General features: G+C 44.1%; 1 protein-coding gene across 8 annotated transcripts in view; it reads left to right on the top strand.

Annotated features, from left to right (window-relative positions):
• The first annotated feature begins 11280 nt into the window (after positions 1-11280).
• MTSS1 (MTSS I-BAR domain containing 1) overlaps positions 11281-25990 on the top strand; it is a 128077-nt gene continuing 113367 nt past the window's right edge. For 2 of the 8 annotated variants that reach the window (XM_075495244.1, XM_075495246.1), the window contains exon 1: positions 11825-11979. In XM_075495244.1, the coding sequence (XP_075351359.1) occupies positions 11908-11979 (72 nt within the window). In that variant the 5' untranslated portion in view covers positions 11825-11907. Of the gene's footprint in view, positions 11742-11819; positions 11980-25990 lie in introns of those variants that run through there. The other 6 variants (XM_075495242.1, XM_075495243.1, XM_075495248.1 and 3 more) reach the window with 6 other exon arrangements.

The raw sequence follows: 25990 nt of genomic DNA, 5'->3' as shown, positions 1-25990 counted from the left end.
TAAACTCTTGGCAGGTGACAGACAAACCAGTTCACTGGTTTCTCTTATTACCTCATTTTTAATCCACTGGTGCCACTGCAGTGCTCTGCAGTGTATTTTGTATTTTTTATACTAAAATAAAACATCTATATTTTTCAGTGAGCTAATTCTAATTCAACAATTTGAATACAAAAGCTTCTAATAACAGGCTCTCCCTCAAAAAAACCCCATGCCAAATATGGTCTATACTGTCAAATCATACGTGCCTACTTAAAACATCCTACAGCATCCAGCCCTCTATCTCTGATCACAGCACACTGCCTGCCTTCACAGCCTGGGGAAGAGGGGCTTTGCACTGTGCACTGAGAGGTGGGGAAAGCAAGTCAGTTCTCCGCTGCTGGAGCCCTCTGTGAGAAAGATGGAAACAAAAGATCCAACTGGTGTGTCCTGGGGCAAGTTCCAGCCCAGTTTGAGTCTGCTCAGCTGAAATGCAGCCATGCGGCATGAGGGGGCGAAGCCTTCCCCTAGAGTAGCGGGGCACCAAACTTTTAGGATGTTGTGTCCTCTGTCACCTGACAAGCTTAGCAAAAGTCAACCAGGTAATGGCTTTCAAGGCTGCTGGTCTTCTTCGGATGAAGTCCAGCCCCGGTCCCCAACAACAGAAATGCTCTGAAGTCTTCAGGGAGTGGGAAACCGTCTTGTACACACCTGTTCCTTGGGGAGCTCTTCTCAAAACCCAGTCCTGCTGCCACCCAGATTCCCCATCACTCCCTCTTCCCACCCAGCTTTGTCACTCAGACTTCACTGTAGGGTTGAGAATTTGGCCCTGGCAAGACTGCGGATGTAAAAGAAAGATCCCTTTTAATCAGAGGTTAGTCAGGGAGGAAACAGAAGTGGCATGAGGTGAAAATGGAGCTGACATCTCCCCAGACCAGCCCTTGTCACAGCCACTCTGTCAGCAAGAGCACTTCTGAAAACACTGTTATTTTTATTACCTCAAGAAGAAAAGCATCTGCCAAAGAGCGCAGGGCAGGGCTGTCAGACCTCACCTCCTTTTTGCTTCCCTCTTCTTTAGGAAAAGTTGTCTCCTGAATTCAAGGAATCCCTCACTTCTCTCAAGACTCTGGTCTTTACAGGATTTTTTTTTTAATTCTAAGAAATTATCAGGCTCCAATGTTGTATTTTTATATATCTTGGAATAAAGTTGCATTGTTTCCCCTTGCTTCTGCGTTATTCACCTTGCCCTGCAAATCCTGCCAAGTGAATTACGATGTTTATTGCTCTGCCTTGCAGTATTTTCTTCCCACTTACCTGAACAATCTGCAAGAAAACCTCCCAGTAATGGCCTCTCCTCCTGTCATACGTGGCTGAACGACTGGTGGGACTGTTCGCTCAGTCCCACCGAATGCCAAGCCAAAACCACATCCTCCATCCTGCCGGACAGATGCCACCATAGCTCTGGTGCAGCGCACAGGGGTGGCTGGTCCCTCTGAGGCTGCAGTAGCCTTGTAATGAAGATAGGAAGCCAAGGGACAGAGTTTGAGCATTTTAGTCCGAATGATTCACTTCAGACCGCACGAAAGCGACGTGGAGGAGCAGAGAACCGAGCCTGTGGCTCTGCTTGGTTCAGAGCAGGAAGGAGGGCAGGGATTTTATTCAGAGCAGTCTGTAGTGCACCAGGTTCAACCAAGGGGTCTCCAGGTCCAGGCAGCTATTCTCCTTGAACTACCGAGGAAGGCAAGGCAGCGCAGTACCACGCTCTTCACCATGCTGCAGGGTGTTGTGTCTTCTCAAGGCCTAACGCTGTCACATGAAGCAAAAAAGTAGGAGGAAGTTTGCCTTCTGGGGTGCTCTGCTAGTCTTGCCCCTGTAGCCCTCTACAGCAAGACTACAAGAATGGACATTCCCCTTTACTGGTAATCCCAGATGGACCTTTACAGTTGTTAATTTTTTTAGAGGAAAAATTAGATTTGCCAATCTAATTTGACACTAGTGAAATTTTAGAGGCAATTAAGTTGGGTTGGTTTTTTTTTTTCATTTCCTATCTAGTACAAATCAGAGGCTACAAAGACCCTTTCATATTTTCAGCTGTACTTCTCAAGCTGGACTCAGTGCCCCGTTAATAATACGCCACTGGAGCACAATGCAGACATCTCAGATGGCTGCTGTCAGAGGTCCAGGCTTACCCTCGCTCTGGGCCCTCCTTTTTATCTAATAAATTGCCCTCCCCACTCTCTGTTGACGTACTATGCAGCACACGGTGGAGATGCAAGGAAAGGAGGTAATGGAGGTGGCACATTTCTCTTCTCTTGAGGACAGCGTATGTTTGAAGTGGCAGGATTTCTGAGATAAAGCAATGTAATGAGACGGCAGGGAAGGGGAGTGGTAGGGGAAGATTAAGGCAACAGAATTCCCTGGCAAAGTCTGTTTTCCAGAAAAATCATTGGAGGAATATGCTATTCTGATTAACATTAATTTGTCCCTCTTTTTTTTTTTTTTATCTCCAAGGCAGGATATAGGGCAGAGCAGAGACCAGGGAAATGGCAGCCTCATCACCGAGCCAGCGCTGCAGCAGAGCTGACGGAGTATCTAGGTCAGCGTGCATCAATTCTTCGCAGATGACTGATATCTACAGAGCGGAAGGCCAGCCTTGACGGTGGAGCCAAGCGCTCCTTTTGCAACTGAAGGGCGTAAAATCTGCTCCCCTTTTCAAGCAGCGTCACGGGAGGGGACCCCGCGCCGCAGCCTCCGTTCGCTGGAACTAACGCCCATCGGCCCTGTTCACCCATCCCTGCTCGGCAGAGCACAGGCTGGGAAATCAGCATTGCCACGGGATTTGGATACAAAAGGCCAAAAGATGTGGATGTCAACCAAGTACCCAGATATCCAGGGAGGATATTTGCAGTCCTAAAACCAAAATTAATGTGGAAGCTCTCCTCTAAAAAAACTACACCTTGCTGTTTCACGAGAGCAACGTCAAGTGTTACCCAGAAATCATTTTTGTATTTTAAATGTCTTCACTTAGCTTTGATTTTTTTTGCATTTTACACAGGTTTTAGGAAAAGTTCATGCACTCAAACACTTGTCTGCTTTTTTGAAATATCCTAGTTGGCCTAATGAAGGATATTACCTCTGCCAACAGCCTTAGTGTCCTCAGAAGAGATATAGCTTTGGAGACCAGCACACTGCCCACTGGGCATGCACAGATCATATATCACGGGATCTTTCTCCCTCCTGCTGCTATGCTTCAACCCACTGGGACAAGAGCATGAAAGGGTCAGTGCTTTCCCTGTATATCATCCCTGAGCATCAGTAAGACTGGCAGCTGTCTCTTAAGATTTGTGCTAAATCCTGCGTCTTCTTTAGAGGTTGATTCACGCAGCCATAGCCTTCAAAGTCAAAAGACACCATTAGATCATCCTGTCAGGTAGCACAGGTCATCAGGATTTGTGCTAATTTGTGTTTCATTAAAACATGTCCTTCAAAAAAAGACAGTCCACTCTTGATTTGACAGCCACAGAAGAGGGAATATCTGTTATTTCCCTGGACTGACAGAAGTTTAGAAAGTCATTCATGAGGTTTATTCTCAGTTGTTGAAAGCACCAGGTGAATTTTCCTGATGATCTTGATTCCTGGCAGAAAAATACATCGAATTTTGTGCTCAGGACCTAAACTGCTAAACTGTGATGCCAACCAGCTAACTAACCTGCCCTGCCACTGAAGATTTAAAGACATACTATAGATAAGTGTCCTGTCATTCAGGATTTTGAGGAGGAATATTAAGAAAAGGACAGTGCCAGAAGAAATGTTCATGTTTCTAGAACAAAGGCGGCTGCTTCTACACATGCTGAGAAAGGAGGGCAGCTATTAACACAAGGATTTTGGGGCAGGAACTATGTTATTTGTATTTTGGATGATAGCTACCACATTATAGGTTTTAATCTAATAATATTCACTCTGTCTAATACCAGTATGCTTTGTCTGAACTAGTCAGCCTAATGCAGATCACTCCTTTGTTTCTGCCATAGCAGAACTTGCTAGAACAGCATTTTTTATTATGAACATTTCTGCTTAAATCCTCCATGTTCTGATGCTGGATAACTTCCTCTTCAAACTGGCATTATAGGTCAAAGAACAAAAAGATCTGGAGTAGAAAACACTTAATTTAGCGAGCGCACAGTATTGTACTCTTTTTATGTGGGCAGATATAGAGGTACAGCATTTGATAAGACATAAGGACCTCACACCAATCTCAGATCTGTCCATGCATCTTTACTTGGCCCATAGAAATGACTCCATAAATTAAGTGCAGGGATGATTGGGAATAGTCTGAGTGATGCAAACAGAGGCACGTTTCAAACAGCATATAATGCACATTTAATTGTATTTATTTAGTGGCCATGGTTAGAACCAGATGTGGCTTTTGCACTTTTTCTGCTTGTAGACATGCTACATTGAAAAACTGTCTTTCCATCACTAGCTCCTGTATAGGAATATACTCACTCGGGGCTAGGAGAAAGTGAGAAGGCAGGAAGGACCTCCTGTAATCTCTGTATGTTTTGCATCCTGCTAAAGTTGGACACATCTGTGTATTGAGAAGACAAAAAAAAAAGGCTATTATGTGGCCCAGACAGGTTTACTCATAGTCTGGTGGAGTCGGGAGTATTGCAGTCCACATGATAAAACTGGTGCAAAATGTTACTAATCAAAGACTTGGAAAGAAGATGAAGGGGAGAGAGAATGAAACTGTCATTACCCACTATTTTGACTGTTGAATTTGGACTATTCATAGTAACACACCAAGTGTATCTATCCAATTGCAATAACGAGTGACAGCTGACTACTTAGCAATTAGGTTTTCCTTCCCCACCTCTGAAATTAAGGTCATAACCCTTTCTATTTACTTTTGGGATGTGGTAAATTAGAGCTTTGGCTTCATTACAAAAATTAATTAAAATAGTCACACAATGGCACCATTCATTGCTGTGCTTGTCCCTCCCTGCAGTATGTCCTCATGTCAGCTCTCTTTGGTTTTAGTCCCACATTCCAGTACGTGCTAGTCTGCCTGTATTATTTGGATCAGTAGACTAGATTTTTCTTTTTGTCCATCTTCTTTGCTTCATTGGAAAGGCTCCTCTTGTTTCTAATTCCTCTGTTTCTTTTTTTGAAGAAAGTGTACACTCGCAGGCTCTCAGCATGATCTGATCTCCCCAAAATGCTTTCTGGCCATGGAGTTTGCAGCAGAACTTTAACTTGGCCTCATAGCAGAATCCTCTACCTAACAATTTCTCCTTACTGACATCCCAGGTGTCTAGGCCTGGAAAAGAGATTAGCATTCAAGTTGTTTTCATCAGAATTTCAAAAACTAAACATAATTGAAGACACAGGAAAAAAAAAGAAGCCTGACTATTCCACACTTACACAGAGTTGGAATTCTGCCCATTGAAATACGTTTTATTTTTTTTCTAATAAGTTTTATTTTTTTTCTAAACCATTTCTTTGTGAATGTAATGCTTGTTTTAAAAGCTGGATTTATGGACTGGCAAAAAATAATGTTTTCTTTTATAGGAAAAAGTGTGCATTATGTTTCACATGACCATGTCCTGAGGTGGTTCAACACACTGAGTTCTGTGCGTACCAATAAATACAGATCTCAGAGATTTCACGAATAGTGACCTACTAAAAATTGCTGCTTGATGGGAAGTACAGAAGAACTCAGATTCATTTTATATCACACCTAAAGGGAGAAATGGCTGACAAAGGCTTGGACTAATGTATGTGCTGGAGATAGAGCCCAACAGGCAACTTTGATATATATGTGTAATTATACTGAAGTCAAAGGTGATGTTGCTTTAAAGAAAGAACATGAGCTATTTGCAAAAGTGACACCTAATATAGGCTTTACTTCTTCAGAGCGTTTAAGCATGTATGTAACTGCAAGTATAACCTGATTTTTTTTTTTAACTTACTGCTTGTCTACACAGGTGCACTCAGGGAATTTTATCCAAATTAATTTAGGGTGTGACTTTAAGATGCATCAGCTAAACAGCTTTAAAAGGTGAAAGCAAGGCCAGTTTTTGTGGAGTGAATGTGTCCATGCCAGAACCTGACATAAGGTAACGAAGCCAGTCTGAAAGAGGGTTCAGGTCAACAGTTCTGGATATTTAAACCTGTGTTGGCTGTAGATGAGAAACAAGAAGGGCTCTACTGCGGAATGCGCATGGGAATTATTATATAGGCTGCCCCTTCTTCATGAAACACAAAAGGCAGGGTCCTCCTCTGGGCTAAAGTAATCTTTCTTTGTAGGCTTAGTTTTCAAACAAATCAGGTCTCTGCGTGACCCATCATACAGTTGCCTGAGCTCTGGTGCTGGTGACATGGGATGGCGTAGGAAGGAGGCCATGGCTGAGTGGCAAGTGTGGAAATATGCTGTCGGTGCTACTGTGGACTTGCACAGGATGAAAGTGCCCATGTAACCTCAGCCATGGGAACCCCACTGGCCATTTATTGAGGATCATCATGCGAGAGTTTTAAGAGCGATGACAGGAGCATTGCTTGGGAGGAGGTTATAGACCTGAGTGCCTTTTTTGAATCTACCAGCCTGAGATGGCAGATGTGAGCAAGAACATTTCTCTCTTCTACTACTGAAAAATGTGGCCTATCTGTAAAGCCCTTGATATAACATGCAAACCCTGACTCTCAGCTTTTGTGTTTTGTGCACAGAGATAGCTGGGGGAAGGACTTTTTTTTCCGACTTGTTGGTGAGGGGGGAAGTGGAAGACGAATTTAGTCCCTTAAAAATAAGCATCTTATCCTCTGTGTGCTCTGAATGAATGACATCCCGTGTTAGACTTTGCTGAAAATGTTTGTTTTTTTTTTTTCTTCTGAGAAAAGCTTACAGCTGAAAATGAGACTGCATTGATATTTTGCTGCAGAGTTGTTGCCTGTAGGTAGGCTTTAGATGGAGCTGTTCTATGGAAATCAATCCGGATAAAGCAATAGCAGCTGTTATTTTGCCAGCAAGCAGCAAGCAGAAACAATTGCAGAGGTACCCCCACTACAGCAATGCTACTTGGTAATTTAAAAACAATTTGGGACATAAAAATAACCTGAATAAAGCTGGAGAACCACAACATTGTTATTTCTCTTGTTCTGAAACTAGAGACTGTAAACACCTGCTCCTGAAAAAAAGTGAATTCTTCCTCGCCAGGTCCCCACCTCCATGTACGACCAGTGAATAATTAAGCCTCTTCAGATATAATACAGGTTTTTCACTAGTGATAAGGAGGGGTCACTATTGAATATTTGTAATGCTGTTGGGATGGCTGGCTCACATGGATTCTGTTGGGTTTGCTCCATTTTTCATCAATTCCTTTTGTCACCTGTGTTGGCTGCCATCTTAGCTCTCCATCCAATTCAGCATTGTAGTGAGCTCATCTGCTTTTATGGACAGAGCAGGATTGCGCCTGGTGAGCACCTTGAGGACTGAAGGAAATCATGTCAGGGACTCCGTCTCTTGGAAGCTCTTGGGCTCTTTTTTCTCAATCTGTAAAGAGGAAAACACCATCATCCTTCAAAATATAAATCATTATTAGAAAGCCTCAAACAGGGACAGAATGCTGGTTCCGTTAAAAAGAAAAAAGTACACATTTGTTTTTCAAGTTTATTAATATATTTTGTGAAGGCTTGAGGACGGAAGATTCTGTGGCAATATAATGGTGTATTATAATATTAATTTGCATGAATTTCTTAAAGAGATAATTCAATTAAATAGTTCAGCCTTTAGCAACCTATTTTTTTAAAATCATATCTCTTTTTGAACTGTCAACCACTTGAAGGAACAGCCCTTGATTCTTTCTTGATTGTATGCTAGATGAGGCAATTTTTCCTTGGGGAATAACATTAGCTAAATTAGGAACACTGTAATTTAAAGGTGATTAAGTACCTTTTGTGATTGTTGTTCTATGAGTTCAATCTGATAACACTTAAGTGCATGTGTAATCTAGTCTTCCACGGGGCTACTCACATTCATAAGTGGGCTTAAATCTTTGTAAGATCAGGACCTAAATAAGCACCACAGTTAAACAGTTTGCAGCACATTGACAGACTATATATTTGTCCTGATTGCAGTGATGTTTCACACTCATGCTTGGTGCAAAAATGCTCAAAATGCTTTTAAAAATTGGGATTTCCCTTTTACAGGAGAAAGCAAGGGACAGGAATGTGAGTGGATACGTTCTGGTCATAAGGCAAATCCTCTGGCAGGCCAGGGAGCAGGCTGCGGACTCCTGACCCTCACGGATTTGTGCCCTGGTTCACTCCGGCTGTACTTTGTGCCTTGGTGCTCAGCATGGGAGGAGCAGCAAGAGCAATCCAGGCCAGGCAAAGTGACCAAGTCATTGCTCAACCTGCCCATTTATCTCTGGAGAAATTCTTTCTTAACCATCAGCCTTCTTGTGGTTTTGGAGGAATAGGCTTCTTGTCAGCAGAGTACCCAACATGTTGAAGGATGTCAGAGCATGGGCTACTATTGTGCTGTTGACAAATTTTAAGGTCGACATCTGTTGGGGGTTGCCGCGTAAGATGCACTCAGCCATCCCACTGTCAAGAAGTGGTGCTGGCATTTGCCCATGCACCAGTATATTTTACAGAATGTCATCACTTGGTAATGAAACGTTCCCCAGTAACGATGGCTCACAAACACAGAAATAGCCTTTGCCCATAATAAACTTTTGCAAATAATTCTTGCAGGAAGTGATTTGCTAGGAATCAATCAAGCAGATCCCAGAAATAACGTGACAGATGGTAACCCGACGTTACCGCAACATCACCAAACTCACACGTTAAACAACCATTTGGACTCAGGTCTTTAAAGAAAAATGTTAACTCTCACTCTACAGCTGGTTGAAGCTGAATTGTCATCCCACAGAAAATTCTATCATTAAAAGTCACTAAAAGGCAGAATAAAATTATAAGCCTGAACTTTCCTACAGTGCAAAAGAAAAAAAAAAAATCAGTTATCAAGACCCTATTTTGATACCTTTAGGTTATATGCCCTTGCTTTATTTTTACCTGTGTTGTGCTATGAACAAACAACAATTTTAAAATATAAAATTAACACAATCATTATTCTAAGTGATATATACAATGAAAATTTAACAAATTAGGTTTTGAAATAAAAAATACTGGAAAGAACAAATACTTTCCTGTTTGCATTTTGATTTTTTGTCCTATTAATATAAAGTTTATTGAAATCATCATTTTTCATGACCTAGCACCTTCTGACAGAAAAATATTCCACCTGAACAGTTTTAATAAGGTCTCTCTAGGTTGTGACTAGGTATACTTGAGTTATGGTGGCTTAGCAAGTTACTCATCATAACCAGTGATGTGCATGGGTTCTCCTTTCGAATTTGCAAGGTAAAAACCATTCTTTTACATTGTATGCCTAATTTACTTGTTATAATTTATCGAGGCTTGAAATGCTTACTTCATTTTTCTATTGTATACCTGCATGCTGTTTCATCACTGTATGAAGACTTGTTGCTTAGTACAGAGCAGACAGCCTTGATTTATTAACTAAAGCATTAACACAGTCCTTAAACAACAGCCTTTTCTTTATAGAAGGAGATTTTTCTCCCTCCTGTCCCATGTGCATCATGCACTCTGCAATCTTTTACATTGGAAGTTCTCATTCCCGGAAAGGAGGTTAGCCAAAATACTGCTTGTGCTAAAACAAGGATCATCCCAGAAACGGGGTGGCTGAAGAAAGCAAAGTAGGCCACCAACTTTCCCTGCCAACTTACTGGATGTGACTCTGTCGCAGGGGAACGCTGTCACGCTGGTTATGTGATAGCACCTGAAGCTCTGCGCGTGATGAGCAGGTGTCATTATCACAAGCCGCTGGGGATATTTGCTGGGCTCATCGTTGGGAGTGAGGGTCATACAGAGCCACAAAATGAATTGCTCGGTCAGACCTGGGTGGGTGTTTCCTCCCTGCAGCGAAGTGGGCAAAAGCAGAGGGGAAATTGCTGCGGCAGCCTGTGCTGCCACGGCCCCGCTGGAGGCAGGGCGCCTGTCCAGCCTTTTCCTGCAGTGCTAAATTAACACAGAGAACATAATCTGTCACGTGCCTGTACCTAGGTTCTGGCTGAAATGAAGCAAAATATGACAGCGCGCCACACTGGCTCTTCTCAGGCAGAGTTTGTAAGATAAATAGATTTCATAACTTTTTAATTTTAATAACTCAAATTTCTAAACTTCCATGTCAGTCATGGTTGTGCATGTACCTGTGTGTGCATGTATATAAAAAGACAGAAAAAACCCCAACCTCCTCACTTTAAGGTCTAAGGCTTATTCTTCCATACGTAACATTTTCCTGCTTCTACATCTGGCTCTTACTCACTTGCGTGGCGATGCAGCCTGTTTCCCCAGGAGCGCGGTTCCCCTGGAATTAGCAACAACAGCATCCTTAGGCCCGAGCTCCCCGAAACAGTTGAGCACGTGCTTAATTTCAGTGCAATGGAGAGCCTCGGGGACCTCAGTACGTTTAGCGCACGTTGCTGATGTCCCTGGGATAAGCACCAGCATCGGTGTTTGCAGGACTTGAGCCATAGCCTCTGTGCGTGTATAAACACGTAATTTTGATCGCGACGTTTTGCAGAATTTGGCACACCGTAAAAACTGAATTACTTTTAAAAAACATGTTTTACATAACTTACACTGACACCCTTAAATATCGTCTTGCACTTGCGGGACGGGATGAATGAACAGCCCGACTTAACCTATGACTAAAGCTGCTGTCGGCTGTACGACGCCAGGGTCGTCTCTTCGGTTGCCTGTCGCTTCCCCGGGTACCTTCAGCTGAGGTGTTCGCAATCGGTGGGCTGAGGCGGATATTTTTCACCAGAAACGGCCGAATTTCGGCAATTTCGCCGCACGTCACCAGAAAAGACACCGCCTCCGCCGGCTGCCAAGCCCTCAGGCGGCTCCCGCCCTCAGGGCGGGACGCGGCTCCCCCGGCCGCAAGGCCTCGCCCCCGCCCGCCTCCCCTCGCGCCCCGCCAGCGCGCGCCGGCAGCGGGGCGCGAACCCACCACCCCGGCGACCATCGGCCCCGCGGGGCCAATCAGCGGCCGCGCTGGTGACGCGCGGGGCGGGGCGGGGCGGGGCGTTCCGCGCGGGCGGGCACAGCGCGGGGCGGGGCGGGGCCGGGGCCGGGGCCGGGGCGGGGCGGGGCGGGCGGCGCCGCCGGGGGAGCGGCGGGCGGGCGAGCGGGGCGGGCCCGGTGTTTCCTGAGGAGGGCAGGCAGCGGGTCGGGTGCGCTCGCTGCAGCCTGGTCCGTTGGGGCTGGCAGAGACCCCCTGGGCTGCGCCCCGAGGAGCGGCTTAACGCGCGGTCTCGGCTCTTTTTGTACAGATTTATATTTTTTTCCTTATTTTTTTCCGGGGGTGTGAGTGCGCGTCTGCCCAGCGCCGCGGAGCTGGCGGGCTGCGGGCTGCCGCTGCCCTGAGCGCGCCGCCGTGCCGGGAAGCGCGGGGGGCCGGGGCGGCCGCCGCCAGCGCGGGGGCTCGGGCCATTATGCGCAGAGATGGATTTCGCGGCTGCCCGTGCGTGGGAGGGTAGTGCCCGCTCGGCTCTGAACCCCCGGGCGCTCCTCAGCGGGGCGTGGAGGTGTGTGTAGGAGAGAGGCGCCAATAGCGCTGGATTTTATTTTTTCCCCCGTTTTTAAATTTTTAGAGGTGTAGGCAGAGAGGGGTTCAGGTGCGTTGGTTGGTTTTTTTTTTCCTTGTTGCCTACAACGGCTTGTTTGCGCGCCCCCCCCCCCCTTTTTTTTTTGCGTGAGGTGGGAATCGGGCTAATTTTTTCTTTAGCTTAGTAGTGAAATTGCAGCAGTTTCTGCCTCCTCCCGTGTGCTCGAGCGAGGAAAATGGAGGCTGTGATAGAGAAGGAATGTAGTGCGCTCGGAGGGCTCTTCCAGACCATCATAAGCGACATGAAGGTAAGAGACTGAAGGGTTTTGGGAGGGACACGGGTGAGAGGAAACCTCTCCCCGCCTGGCCCGGCAAACTTTGCACCATGAGATGCAGCCGCACCGGGCAGCGGTGGCGGCGTGGCCGCCCACCCCACCCCGGCCCTGGGCTGCTGCTGCGGGGGACCCTGCCCCGGCTACTGGGTGCGTGTCCCCCGGCGGTGGAAGCAGCCTGGCAAGGAGCTCCTTGTAAATGCTTCACCCCCATGGTTTGGGGCTTGTGAGTTGCTTGCAGGACACCACCTTTCCCTCCCTCCTTCCCTCTTTCCTCTGTCTCTCCTGCTCGAACATGCAAGCTGTTATCTTGTACCAGGGTCAGCGTTTTCCAAACCTGTCTCTTTTTTTTAATTTTCTTTTTTCTGCCTCCACCTTTTTTTTTTTTGGTGCTGTTTTGGGCTGTCAGATCGCTAGCAGAATAAATGCAGCGAGGCGGGAGCGTCGTGTGGAGGAGATGGGCACGGTGCATATCAGCCGTGGGGTGGGGCTGGAAAGGGCAATGTAGGGATTTCTGTGCCACGCTGATGGGTGCGATGGAACAAAAAATCTCAGCCTGGAGATGCTCAAAAGTTGATGCGTGCCTGGATTAAAATTGTTGCTCAGTTGGTTATGTGGTATTATTTTCATGCTGTCTATGCTCATGGAGGTGGTATTTGCTTCTTTCTGTGGATGAATGCGAAGGTCTCAAGTTCCCGGGTCTCTCCTCTCTAACAGAAATCTCAGGCTGCACCGATCCCTTCTGCCAAAGGGTCCCTTTGAGAGAGGTGCTCCCAATCTATCCTTGGCAGCCAAGGGCACTTCTGCAGGGTTTTCTTTGGACGTGCGGATGCCTCCTGCCCTTCGCTCGTGGAAATAAATAGCGTAAAAGCGTTGCTGTGTTCTGCTAGTCATGCCTCCCCCAAACCCCAGGGCTCAAGGCACCCTGCCTCCGGCGTGCGGCCGTACTGCAGAATACTGCAGTGTTCCCCTGGACAAGGGCAGCTTGTCTTCCTCCCAGGGCCGGCTGGGAAGGATGCAGTTGTCGGGAGATGTTGAGGGACGGTCAGATAATGGGGTACTGCCGTGATTTAAAGTCAGGGAGCAGCGACCATGCACGATCCACTTCTCCCGGCCAGGGGCACGGGATTTCTTTGAGTGTTTTAATCGGTTCAAGGGCTGATGAGCAGGGAGGGCTGCAGGAAAAAGAGCTGCCAAGTAGTGGTGGAGGAGGACAGGGTTTGCTCTAGGAGGGAGCCTGGCAGAGGTGAATGGCTTCTAGTGTATTTTTGGGGGGGGGGGGGGGGGGGGGGGGAGAAGCTGTTTGCACTAGAAGTTATTTTTTGGCAGGGGTTCATATGCACTTTCAACAGATCTTGGGAGACATTTAATTAAAAGCATAGCTTGTCAAGAGCAGGCAGATTGCAGAGAGGAGGGGGAGTGTGTGTGTGTGTGTGTATCTGTCAAGACAATGCTGCAGTCCTGGCGGTGGTGTTCCTCGGGCTCTCAGCCCCCTTGTATTTTTTAATAGTGACTGCACTTTAAAATAAAACAACACACCTGTCCCGTCCCCGTCCCCGTCCCCCCCCCCCCCCCCAAAAAAAAAAAGGCAGGAAACAGTCACAAATCCTGGAATCGTTTTAGTGGGCTGTGCAGGGAACACGTAGGAGATGTTCTGTTCCAGATGAAGTGTGGTTTTGGGTTTCAGCACAGAGGGACACCAAGTATGTTTATTCTCTGCTTCTTTCGATAAGTGATGCATTTGTTATTTCTTGCTCTTAAACAAATGGGTCTTTGCTGTGTGGATTTATTTTTCTTTTTTCCCTTGTACATTGTTACTTGCATGGGAATGCTGCTCATCGGAAACATGTTGATATGAGCTTATGGAGATGGGCACAGGTGTGAATATTTTTTTCTTAATCCACCATAGTAGTGGAACCTGTTTTGTGAACAGGCAGTTACTGGGGGGGGAGGTTTGGAAGGAATCAGAGCAGATCTTTAGCACCGTGGTGGTTGTTACAGTTTAAAAAAATCTGCTCGTTATTTAGCATGAGTAGAACAAATAATTTTTACTTGTAGTTCAGTTTGATGCAGCTGATGAGATGCCCTAGGATTCTTTGTGAATTGTGCACAAAGGATCGTGGCAATTTAGAAGAAAAAGTAGCTATTTTTTGACAGCTAACCAGGACCTTTCAACTCATCATACCTTTAGTAGTAAAGTGAAAATTAGCATTTTAAGTGCTGTTTCACGTAGTCAGGTCTGTGTGGGTAGGTTTCTGGCAGAATCTTGGAGACGTTGCGTAGGGGTCTGCCCACACATCCCCAAGTGCACTATCTGTGCCTATTTCTCATTGCAGGCTGTGATCAAGGCCCCACATGCCCTGCAGTGCTGAGGGATTTGCTGCAGTATCCGCCTTTTTTTTTTAACTAAATTTTCAGGTTCTTTTTATCATATGTATTGCTCTGCCTTTAACCCTACCATCTTTACAACTAAGTTTATCAACAGTGTATTAAAATGACTCTAAAGTCTTGCCAGTGGATACAGATGGGTGCTGCAGCCAAGGTGGTGAAGATACACTATGTGTGGACTGATTTTTCTCTTTGTTCACACTAACAGAGAACCAGCTCAGGTGTACCTGTTGTTAATTTTGAGCTCTCCTTGATCTTGACAAGGTTACAGGAACTGGAATTATAATTCTTAGTAATGTGATTGTTTCCATTTGTCTCAGTACTGTGTTAACTTTGAAACTTAATGAGGGCAATATATGCCAGCATGACTAACATGTCACATTTTTTGGTAGCAAGATTATCTCTTGCACTGCCTTTAGTATTTTTCTCCAGAAACCATACGTTTATTTCCATCCTCTACTAAAAATAATTTTGTGGTTAATACTCAACAAAACAAGATCCAAAATAATTCAGCGTAAAGCCAAGTGCTTTAGAGAAACGATGTTATTGAGTTAAATATAAGAGTGGATAATAAACATCCCATGTATACAGCACTTTAACGTACATCTGGAACTTCAGTCTCCTGACAAGAGAAGTCCATGTCTTCCATGCAAAACAAGGGTCACATTTGTTGAGTACTACATAATATACATGGTGACAGGGTTGTTTGTGGAATGTCCACAATGGGAATTGTACTTGGCTGTTGTGCTCTAGAATTGGGCTTTGATGCTTTGAGATTTTAAGATCAGATTAAAGAATCATAAAGGTGGGAAAAGTCTGACCATCCCATCCTTAGGTTTTGGTCCGTTGTCACAGCCCTGGTGTTTCCTATGATACGTCACATAGGTGCCACGTACTCAAATTTGTTATACTCTTCTGCAAAATCTTTTTCAAAGCAATCAAAGTTTATAAAAGCAAAAATAAAGCATGTATGTCTCCTTGGAGGAGTAGTTTTGTGTTCTGCATTCAAATGCTGTGTGGTTTCTCTTTGAACGCATCATACTTTCTGTAGCTCCCTGTGGGAAGGGAGTATTTGATCTGAATGGTTTCTAACTCATTTCTGGCAATTGAAAAATGAGATGCTGTAATGTGCTGTTAATTTCAATATTTCTTGTAGTGCAAAGCAAATCAGTGCACATAATTTTTGGGAGGGCCTGTTGCAGAAGGGTTTCAAAAGATCTTGTCTTCTCCTGCAGAGCAGATTCTCTTTAATGCAGCTTTTTTTTCCGAGTCTTGATTTTATGTTCCTCTTAATCGCATTGTTCTCTGCTATCTTGAAGGAAAAGGGAAAACAAGAAAACACCTCTGAAAATTGGCAGGGTTTGTAGTTCATCACTTGCTTGATGCCACTTCTTTTCCTTTTTGCGTGTTCTTTATTTGTCTCTCATCTTCTGCCAGCGTGTGTTTTGGCAGGGCAGGGGCTTGCTGTATGTGTATGGCTCCTGACACCCTTGGGGTGGTCATGGGGGGAACATGAGCAATGAGCAGTTGGATGAACACAGGTTGTCTGTGACTTTGTTTATACCAACTGGGAGGATTTACTAAATTTTTATGGGTCTGGTGAAGATAACCAATTGGTCTCACCCATCTCCCCGCATGTGAGGGATGTGCATGTATGAGGGGGACTGCAAACTCATCCTGTTGGTGAACAAAAACAAGGTTCCCAAAGGAGGAGTGAAATTTTAGAAAATTTTAGAAATTCTTTTATTTTAAGTGTATGTGCCTTATAGTTGTTTAGCTGAAAACTCAATAAAATCGACCTTTTGCTTTTGGCAGTAACCTCTACTTTAATACTATGAAGGAGGTGAACCCTTCCCTTCATTGCTGTCCCATTGCTGCTGCTGGGACTCTTGGATGCGAGGGTGGTGCACCTTTGCTGTGCAAAGCTCTTAGTCAAAGCAGAAGAGAAAGACGTGAACACATGGCCATGAGAAACATTTATGTTTTTGCAGCCTCTTATCTCCTGTTAGGAAGTGACCGGTGAGAAGCAGCATTTGAACCTCACTTTTTGTGGAAGATGGAGCTGGGGGGTGGTCACATCAAGGATTAAGAGCCATTTGTTAAGTAGGCGTGATTTGCTTGTGAGAGATGGCCTTGTGCTATTCACACAAATAGTATAAACTGAGCGGGAAAAAATATTTGTTGGAACAAATAGAAATGCTGAGACAGTTACTTTGGCAAGTACAGCTGTAGGTCCTCTGCATTTGTGTTAATCCAAGGGACAGCCCATGTGTATCAGAAAATCTGGGCAAATTTGTTTTACCCTGACATGTCATACTACAACAGCTCTTCTGCAGCTGTGCTTTATTTGAAGCTTGGGATCTCTGTGGAGATTAGGAATGTTCAGTTCAATGATTTTAAGGTCTAGTTTCAATCCAGCTGTTAAGGTTGATAACTTTTGTAAGGAAAAACAAATGTTTCATGTGCAACAGACAGGTACAGGCTTGGAGAGGAAAGGGCAGCTCTGTCCTCCCTTTCCCACGCATGCTGTGTTGCACTGAAAAGTGCCTTGCATGACAGTCTTTAGGACAACTGATTTATTCCAAACCTAGTGAATTGACATTTCTTCCCCTTCCGAAAAAGTGTGAAATGAGTTCATTTCTGCTCTATGCAGCTTTTCTTCCCTTTTTTTCTTAAAGGTTTTACCACCAAGACATTTTGGGCTTAGCTGGCTGCACTGATTTCTTACCCCCGCTGCCTCCCAAAACCTGCTTGCCCAAATGGTTGGTTTGCGTACACTGAAATTCCTTGCCTTTTCTAAGCAGTTGCAGTATCTTTCTGTAAACATCTTGGAGGGTGAGGGATTGACGTGCAGTGAAGGCTGAATGATGGTGCAGGAAGACAGCTACTGCATGCCTGCTTAAATACTGGGGTTCATGCAAAAGGGCATAGCTGGGAACATACTTACTCACAAATCACTTTTTTTTTTTTTTTTTTTTTTTTTTTTAGGGAAACATTCTTTTTTGATCCAGTGAGTGTTAACAATTCATACAACTGCCGAGCATTCGCTACATAAATGTGCATGAGGCTGGTTTATTCTGTGGCATACCAAGGGCAAGGATTTTTAATGTCTTTTAAGAGTACTCCTTCTGGATCTGACAGGACGCCAAGGGCTGTATAATAGCGTTTGTGAGGTTGTAAGTGTGGAAGGAGTTGTGCAGCGCTGCATGAAACACAATTGACTGAACAAATGTTGGAGAACAAGAAGTTTGTGCAATTACAGGCTCGGCGCTGGTTAATACCTAACAAAGGGTGATATTCGGGAGAGTTTGATGCTTCCTTCCTCAGTTCTGAGGGTGCAGGAGCTGTACCAAAATCTTTGATTTAAAATATGTAAAAAACACAATTTTTTTTTTTTGCTATGTTTTTTTCAAAGTACAGAAGTTGCTACAATTGATGGAGTATTCCTGGGAGTCTGTAAATAGCATCTTCTGTTTAACAGCCTGTGTGTTTTCAGCTTCTGAAAAACATTTTTAAGGTTCATGGCCTACCCAGAGACAGTGTGGTCTTGAAGATAAGCAGAAAGCATTACATGGCAGAGAGCAAAATAGGAACTGTATCTAAAAAGGTTTTTCAGTCTACTTCAGAACGTGCAAAGATGGGTACAGAGAGGTTTGAGTTAGTACCGTAAAGAGGTTACTCTTTACAGCAGAGTAGCCTCTTTAGGCTACATACAGAAATGCATTTCCCTCTTCAAGTGTATGTTTTCGATTTCAAAATTACGTCTACCTTGATACTGTAATGTGCCGAGCACTGCCCTGTTCACGGGCATCTGTGCTGACCTTTAAGGACGTTGATTGACTTATTCCTGTGGGGCTGTGAGAGAGCTTGAATGCTGAGATGTTTCGAAGGATTGGAGTCAAAATGTCTGGTAGCTTTGTGGCTAAGAGCATAGCAGCTTTCAACTTCAAAGTGCTCTGTGTGTGACTTAGCTCCAAAGAATGGCTCCCATTTTACAGAAAGGCAAGCTATGGCTGCAAGTTCAGTGACTTCTACTCCTTTCCCCTAGGACAGGAAGGAATTGAGTGCATCTAGAGCACAGAGTTAATGAGGGGGTGGTTTTTAAGCTCCCAGTGTAATACATGTTTCTATCCACACATACACTTTGCCACTTGCTTTTACTGCTTAAGACGTATTGCTGTTCCTCCCCGACTATAACCCAGTGTTTGCAGGCAGAAGAGATGACCTCTACAAATGACTGATCAACTCTCAACACAAGTGTCTTGAACTATTCTTCTGTAACTGAAATTATGGGACATCTTAGTTTCTTAGTGGAGAAGTCTGGCTGGAGCACTTTAACTATAGGCATGAAGAATTTGGCTGTCTGTCTTGTGAGGCTGTGTGTGAGCTCTGTATTTTTCAGTCTTCTGGTCAACAACCGTAAGTGTTGTGTAGTTCACTTTAATTCTAGGATGCTAGCTGGTGTACAAACAGCATTTAACAAATCACCTTAGATATTTTTCAGAAGAACACTTGCAGGAATGAACTTGTGAACACTGATTCTGTTGGTGTGCTTAATGCTAGCGATGAGTGTGTAACTAGAGAAATTTGGTTCATGGTACAAAAAGGTTCATATTCTTTTGTTCCCATTTTTGTCTTCCACATAAACTGCCACCACGCTTCCTAAGCATGAGATTTTTTTTTTTTTGCCATGTAAGTCAGATGTGTGCTTAGTAGTATCACTGAAGCCCTTTGTGTAGTGGCTTAACAGTGGCTTAATTTGGGATTTTTTGTTAATAAAGCTTCATTTGTGATGAGATGCCTCCTAACAAAATTGTCCATGAGCAAACCTCGTGGTTGCTCGTTGTCCATGAGCAAACCAAGTGTCTAACTTGGAGCTTGAAAGCAATTGCTTCATGAGTGAAATGGAGAGAAAGTAGCCTGTGACAAGTGTTGTTGCACTTTACTATCTGTTAAGAGCCAAAGTTCATAAAGCACTAAAAAAACTTGCTACCTGGCTGCTGCCTTTTCCCCGATGACATACTTCTTTCTTCAGCTCAGATGGTTGTCAGTACTTTGGCAACAGATGCTGCCACTTCTTGGGTCCTGGAGATTGTTTTGAGTGCTTGTGTGATGGAGATTGTGTTGAGGTCAAGCAATGAATGCTCAGAAATGAAGGTTTCTCCTTGCTTGGGAAGATGTGATGAGACCCCAGTGGTGTTGGTGGTGTTACCAGCCCAGGAATGTTGGCTTGAGGCTGTCCTATGTAGGCATTAACTTGAATGAGTGCCTCCTGATATTTTAATTATCTTCATTTTGATCCAGCTGAAATACTGTGGGTTTAGAAAGTAGCTGCCGAGTATGCACAGTGGCCACTTAATGATTGAGTGGATGAAAGGCGGTATTGATGAGTCTCTGAGGAGAAATCTGCTATTCAGGCTTGTAAACTTGTTTAGACCTGCAGGGAAGAATGTGGAACTAAATGCTTCCTCTGGAAGACTACTTAATGTCCAACTTTTTTAATGTAGTGTGGGATAAAAGGTCTCTAGAAGCTGTGGCTAGTTGGTTCCATACACACCCCCCTCCTTGTGAATAACTTCCTGTGTTTAGAGAGGGAGAGACTGTATGTTTATGCATGATGTATCTTCTCAGAGTATAACTTCTGTTTGCTAATTATCCAATCTTGAATTTAAACCACAAAGTGGCTGCTTTGGAGCTGAGTTTCTTCATCTTACAAAATATGACACTGAGCTGCAGACAGTACAGACTTGACGTGGTCCCCATTGACGTTGCAAGGAGGCCCATGAGTTGGGTTGTAAGCCAGGATGCCATGCAGCAGCCAAGGGGAATGAGTTTTCACAGGTCCTTGCTGTACTACAAACTGAAGTCACAACCATGGGGCAACTGGTATCCTCCACTGGGGATGTTTAAATATGGGCTAGTGCGGTGCAGGCTTTATTATAATACAAATTAAAGACTCTAGAGCTTTTAACAACAGAATGGTACCAGACTTGGGTTCTCTCCCCCTTTAAATGGTTAGTGAGGACTAATAAATACCTGTGTTCTTGCTAAGAAGTGCTGCATTTCAGTGCTCAGGGAACTGGGCATTCTTTACAGTTCTTCAGGTGGTTTTGGGAATGTAGAAATAACTGATATCTATGTGTTTTTTTTCCCCAGTGGGGTGATTACCCTTTTCTGGACTTTCCTGGTTGGATTTTAGTCTTTACTTTCTCAAGATATCCCACCATTATCTGTCTTTTCTCAATGTCCTAATACTCTGTTTAGACTGAAAACCAAACAGTTTTGAAAATACTAAACGAGTGGTTCTGTGGTGCATAGAAGAAATATCTAGTTGACAGGTTTTTTAATAGCGTATGAGATGTTTTCAGTAGTGTTTTGTTGCATAATTTGCAATGTTGTGATAATGTATCATGTTGTGAAAGCAAAGCTTGGCATGCCTATTTATACTGTGCATGCTGAGGGGAAACTCGTTTCTAACCTTGCCGTTCCCTAAACAAGTGGCAGAAATAATGGAAATAGATGTATGGATACAAGACTTTAATTTTAATTACCCCTGCTTTCTTTCCTGAAGGGTAGTTACAGGTTGAATGACATCTTAATGTGATCTTTGACATGCTTTTACTTTTACTTGCACGTACTGTAATCTCTCAAACCCTGAGTTTGTACCTGTCTCCTCCTCCATTCAGTAACGCATGCATTCAGCTCTTGCTGTGAAATCCTGTGAAGTTCATGTCTTGTCTCTTGCTGTTGATGACTTTTCATTCCTGGCCCAGCAAGCGTTCTGTATGAGTTGAGAGTCCCTTTTGCTGCTGGAGCTAAGCTTGAACTTCCCCTGTGCATGCCAGTACCTTTAGCTTAGAAAGACAGGAGGGACTTTGCAATCAGGTAGCCCCTTTCCTTGCCTCGTGGGAGTATTACAGTTTCCTAGAAGACCTCTATATAAATGTCTTACTCCTCCTTAAAGAGTTCCAGTGAAAGGAAGCTCCCTGACCTTTTAGAGTTGCCTGTTAACTGGTCTTATAGTTGGATGGATTGTCCAACCTGAAACTTCTCTGCTGCAAGTAAAACTGTTTCTTGTCCTGCACCACGGGAAAAGAGCTGATGGACAACATCAGTCTATGGGATGCTCTTGAAATCAGTATTGGGACTTTGTTGATTCAGTTCTGGTTTTGAATTTAAGAAATAGGGGGTAGATACAGAGCGTAGATTGGACATAAGGAAGATTTTTTTTTTTTTATGATGAGGGTGGTAAGGCAGTGAAACAGGTTGCCTAGAGAAGTTGTGGATGCTCCATCACTGGAAGTGTTCATGTTCAGTTTGGACAGGGCTTAGAGCAACCTGATCTAGTGAAGGATGTCCCTCCCCATGGCAGGGGGTTGGACTAGATGATCTTTAAAGGTCCCTTCCAACCCAAACCATTCTATGATTCTGTATATTTGAAATAAGGTCAGTGAAACCAAAGAAGTCATGGAATAGGTGTTGTGTACACCTCTGCATCTTCATAAAGAGTGAAGTTTCTCTCACCAGCAAAATTTATGTTTCAGACTGTTGAAAGATTGAGACTATTCTGGTGAGTGATTGGGAAATAGATGCAGCTTAGACAGCTTCATGAGACAGGCTCTTCAATTGTTTATTTTTCAACCTAGAAAGAGGCACAGCCAACAAGCAGAACTTTTTGGATGGAGAAGAGCAATTATGAACTTTGTGTAAGATGATGTTCATTCTCTGCTCACCTGTGTGTTGCAGGAGCTTTTGTGGCTTATTAAAAGGACTAGGCAATCTTATTCATGAGTCATGGACTTGGCTAAATCTGTGGATTACACAGAGGAACGTATTAATGTTTGGTTGTGCTTTGTAAGTCTTGCAGTTGTGGCTGGCCAAGTGCCCTTTTCCTCAGTTGACTACTGATTTTTTTAGAAAAGAAGAAAAACTTCCAGAGCCAGATGTTAGCTAGGAAGGGAAACTGATTGTTAACCCTTGCATCTTCCCATGTGTTGAGACATCTGTGGCCAGAACCCTTTTTATTTTTCAGGCTGTGGTTGTTTTTCTGTCTCCTTCCCCTCCACTTTTTCCTGTTTTTGCCTGTTGAAGGCCCCTTGGAAAAGTGATAGTCTCTGTGTGCAAACCATACTTGCTTATCAAGGCCATTCTTTGTGTGTAGCATCTGTGACTTTGTGTGGTGTCTAGCACAATAAAGTCTCTTTGCCACTTGGAGGTAGTGTAATGAATACCACAGAAATGAGACATTCATAATAATCCTTGTGATTCTGATATCTGATAAAACTATATAAAAAAATCTTTTGTTTTCTTCATAATTTACTTTGGAGAGGTAGGAGGACACATGCAGGAGCAAAGTTACAGTTTTTGTTCCAAAGATAGGTGTATGGTATTTGGATGTGTTACTAGGGTGTGAAGCTCGATAACAGTGATGTGTGTTTGGGACTCAGCTTTTTAGCTGGTCATAGCTGAACGACTACACTGAGGTGTAGAAGTCTTAACTCCTGTAGCCTGTGTAGTGTTTTTTTCCATTTTATTGAAGTCTGCAGATAGTCATTGTTCAGTACTCTTCTGGAAGGCATACAGCTCTTGCTTTGATAACCGGTGAGAAAAAACCGAGGCACTGCCCGCCTGGTCCCTTTCTCTCCTACCTCTTTAGCTGGAACAGCCAAAATCAGATTCTTAATTTGCTTTACTGTAGAGCAGCTCTCTGTCTCTTTCCCCCTGCCCCAAAAGCTTAGATGGGTTGTTGCTGTGAACAAGATACCAAACTGTTTCTGCTGCCTTTGTACTCAGTGTCCCAGCAAGAGCTGATAATAGGGCTGAAAAGCCTTTCTGATAAATGAAAGCACTTAAAAGAACGCTGTCAAGGGTTTTTAGAAGATGTGATGCGTCTCGTCTGTGGGAGTTGGGGTGCATGGAAATAAATTATTAAAGGAAGTAAGTGTCTTTTCTCTTAATGGAAAAAGAAGAATCATAACTTCTTAGCAGAAAGAGTGACAGAACAGTTTTAAACTGTCAAGACTGCTGATACTCAAGTTGTAATCTTAAATAAATACAACAATCTGGGTTCCTATTCTCAACATGAGATGTAATCAATGACAATTTCAGTAAATATGATCCTTTGCTGCAAGTCTACCCTTCCTTTATTGAGAAATCGCTGAGTTTCTTGTCTGGGTCTCTTCTCGCTCCTACTGCAGGATTGCTGGCCTGAACGGAAGGGAAAAACCAAATGTCAATAAATCTCTTGTAGAGTTGTGTTTGTGTAGCGTGGCTGTGCCGGCTCACAAAAAAAAAAAAGGGGTTCTCCATCCATCCAGGGTTTAAATGCTCCTTCCAAAGCTGCCTGTTAGAAAGCATTGCCTGGTCTTCCCTGGCATGGTGGGCTGACCTTGGCCAGCTGCAGGCACCCACCCAGCCACTCTCTCACTGCTCCTCCTCAATGGGACAGGTGAGAAAATATGATGAAAAAGCTCGTGGGTTGAGGCAAAGACAAGGCAAAGACACTTACCAGTTATTGTCATGAGCAAACCAGACTTGACTGGGGAAGGTGAAATTTATTGCCAATTAAAATAGATTTGAACGGTAAGGAAGACAGACAAAAATTAAAACATCTGCTCACGTCCATGGGTCTGGATGTCGGATGGGATTTCACTGAATGAAGGTGGTGCCCCCTCTCCTTCCCACTCCAGCAGCAGGCAGGGAGGACCCGTCCCCAGGAGCTGCCATTATGGAGGACGCTGTCTGGGTGGACACTGGCAGGTCTGGGTGTTGGTGTCTGGCACTTGCAGGTGCTTTGCCAGCTCAGCCTGGTGCCTTTCAAACACTCATTGTGGTGCCTGTCCCTGAGGGAAAGTTGTTTCATGTCCATAATTGTGGACTGGCTACGTTGGTGACGGGCACGAGGCACCATTTTGTTTTTAAGCCCTGAGGTAGAAAGGCAGTTCCCTGCCTGTGTTCAGTGTAGATTAGCTGGAGCTGGGCCCTGGGATCAGGTGACTAATCACCTATAAACCAACTAATTAAGCAATAGGGTAGGATAATGGCATGTTATGGCTTACCGGTGGCATGCCTCGATGGGTGGGAAGGCAAGCAGCCAAGGGCTGGGCAGCTTGAGGGGGCTTGGCGCCATGGAGTGCTGTATGGTAATGGTGAAACACCCATTTTGTGGAAGACACATCAAATTTCTTCATCTGATGTTAAAGAAATAATTGGGCACAAAGTTATTTTGGGGGAAGTAGTCCCCGGATTAAACCATTAGTGATTTTCAAGAAAACCATTTAAACAAACCCGCACCGTAACCAATTTCTATTTTAACCCAGGAGGAGCTAAAAAGAGGATTTGTGACCCAGATTCCTGTAGCAGCTCTTCTCTGAGCGGGACTGGAGGTGGAGGAGGCCTGCTGCTTTCACAGATAACGCCAGGGCCTGAGTAACCCTGACATTTAAAGGGGGGAAAATTGATTTCCTTTATCAGCTCGTTGAAATCGGAAATTGCAGAAGGCGCAGAGGAAGCTCTGGGAGAGACAGCATTTAAAAATACTGTGTTACTACTCTTCAAAAGTGGCTTTACGTCGCAAAAGCGCTTCTTAGACAAAGACATCGAATTCCACCTGCCATTTCTTTGTGTTTAAATTGAGAAGGTAATAAATGTCAAATCAAGGATGAAGTTTTATGGCTCTTTTAGTGTGTGGTTTCCAGCACCATTAACATTTCTCTTGACGGCTGCTTTGACAAAAGCAAGCACTATCGTTGCAAATGTGGAGGTGAGACATGGAGCGGCAGTGGGGCTGCCGTGCTCAAGGTGGCACGCGAAGAGGTCTCGGAGAAGGAGCTGCTCCCCAGGGTGCTGGAGCCTTGCAGTATTTACAGCACTAGTCTGATTCCTGCGTCATCTCCTTCGTTTGTCCCCACAAGCATCATTAAATGGCTTCCTTGCTTCCCAGGTGCTGGAGGTGGGATAAACCCCTGTTATTAGGGCCTGTGAAGTGATAGGCATTGTGCACTTCTGCTGTAGGTAGGAATCAATGGGGTTTTGGTTTCAGCAGGGATGTGATGGTGGAAGTGTTTTTTGGAAAAGCTCAAAGGGACGACAGAATTTATGTGTAAGACGAGTTGTGTGTTATGAGAAGAGAGGTGAGCTTGGGGATGTGGCTTCAGCAGGGAAAAGTGAAAGCAAATTCTATCGGAACACAGATAAAATAAATTCCACTTAATTTTCAGCTGAGTTTATTAGAGAGAATTCAGAGTTGCAGAAAACAGATCAAGATACTGCAAGCTGAGCAGATAATGCAGGAATTAATGTCATGGCTGCAAAACTGCTGAAAGGTTTTCTTTAACAATTGCAAAAAAACAAACAAACACCCCCCCCCCCCCCAAAAAAAAAAAAAAAAAAAAAAACCAAAACCAAAACAAAAAAAACACCAAAACCCACCACCCAAGTTACTAATTCAGTGACATTTAAAAAAAAAAATGCTGCATTTTTCTACTGTTCAAAATGAGATCAGGTGCTCTTGGCCAGTGTAGGAGTGCCCAGGTGAAGAGATTGCATTGATTTCAACCAAACAAATATAGCAAACAATTTAAGTGAGCTGTTACAGCTT

This window comes from Mycteria americana, chromosome 2 (genome assembly GCF_035582795.1).
Source record: "Mycteria americana isolate JAX WOST 10 ecotype Jacksonville Zoo and Gardens chromosome 2, USCA_MyAme_1.0, whole genome shotgun sequence".
Classification (NCBI taxonomy): domain Eukaryota; kingdom Metazoa; phylum Chordata; class Aves; order Ciconiiformes; family Ciconiidae; genus Mycteria; species Mycteria americana.
This window is presented reverse-complemented; position numbering and strand designations above follow the sequence as displayed.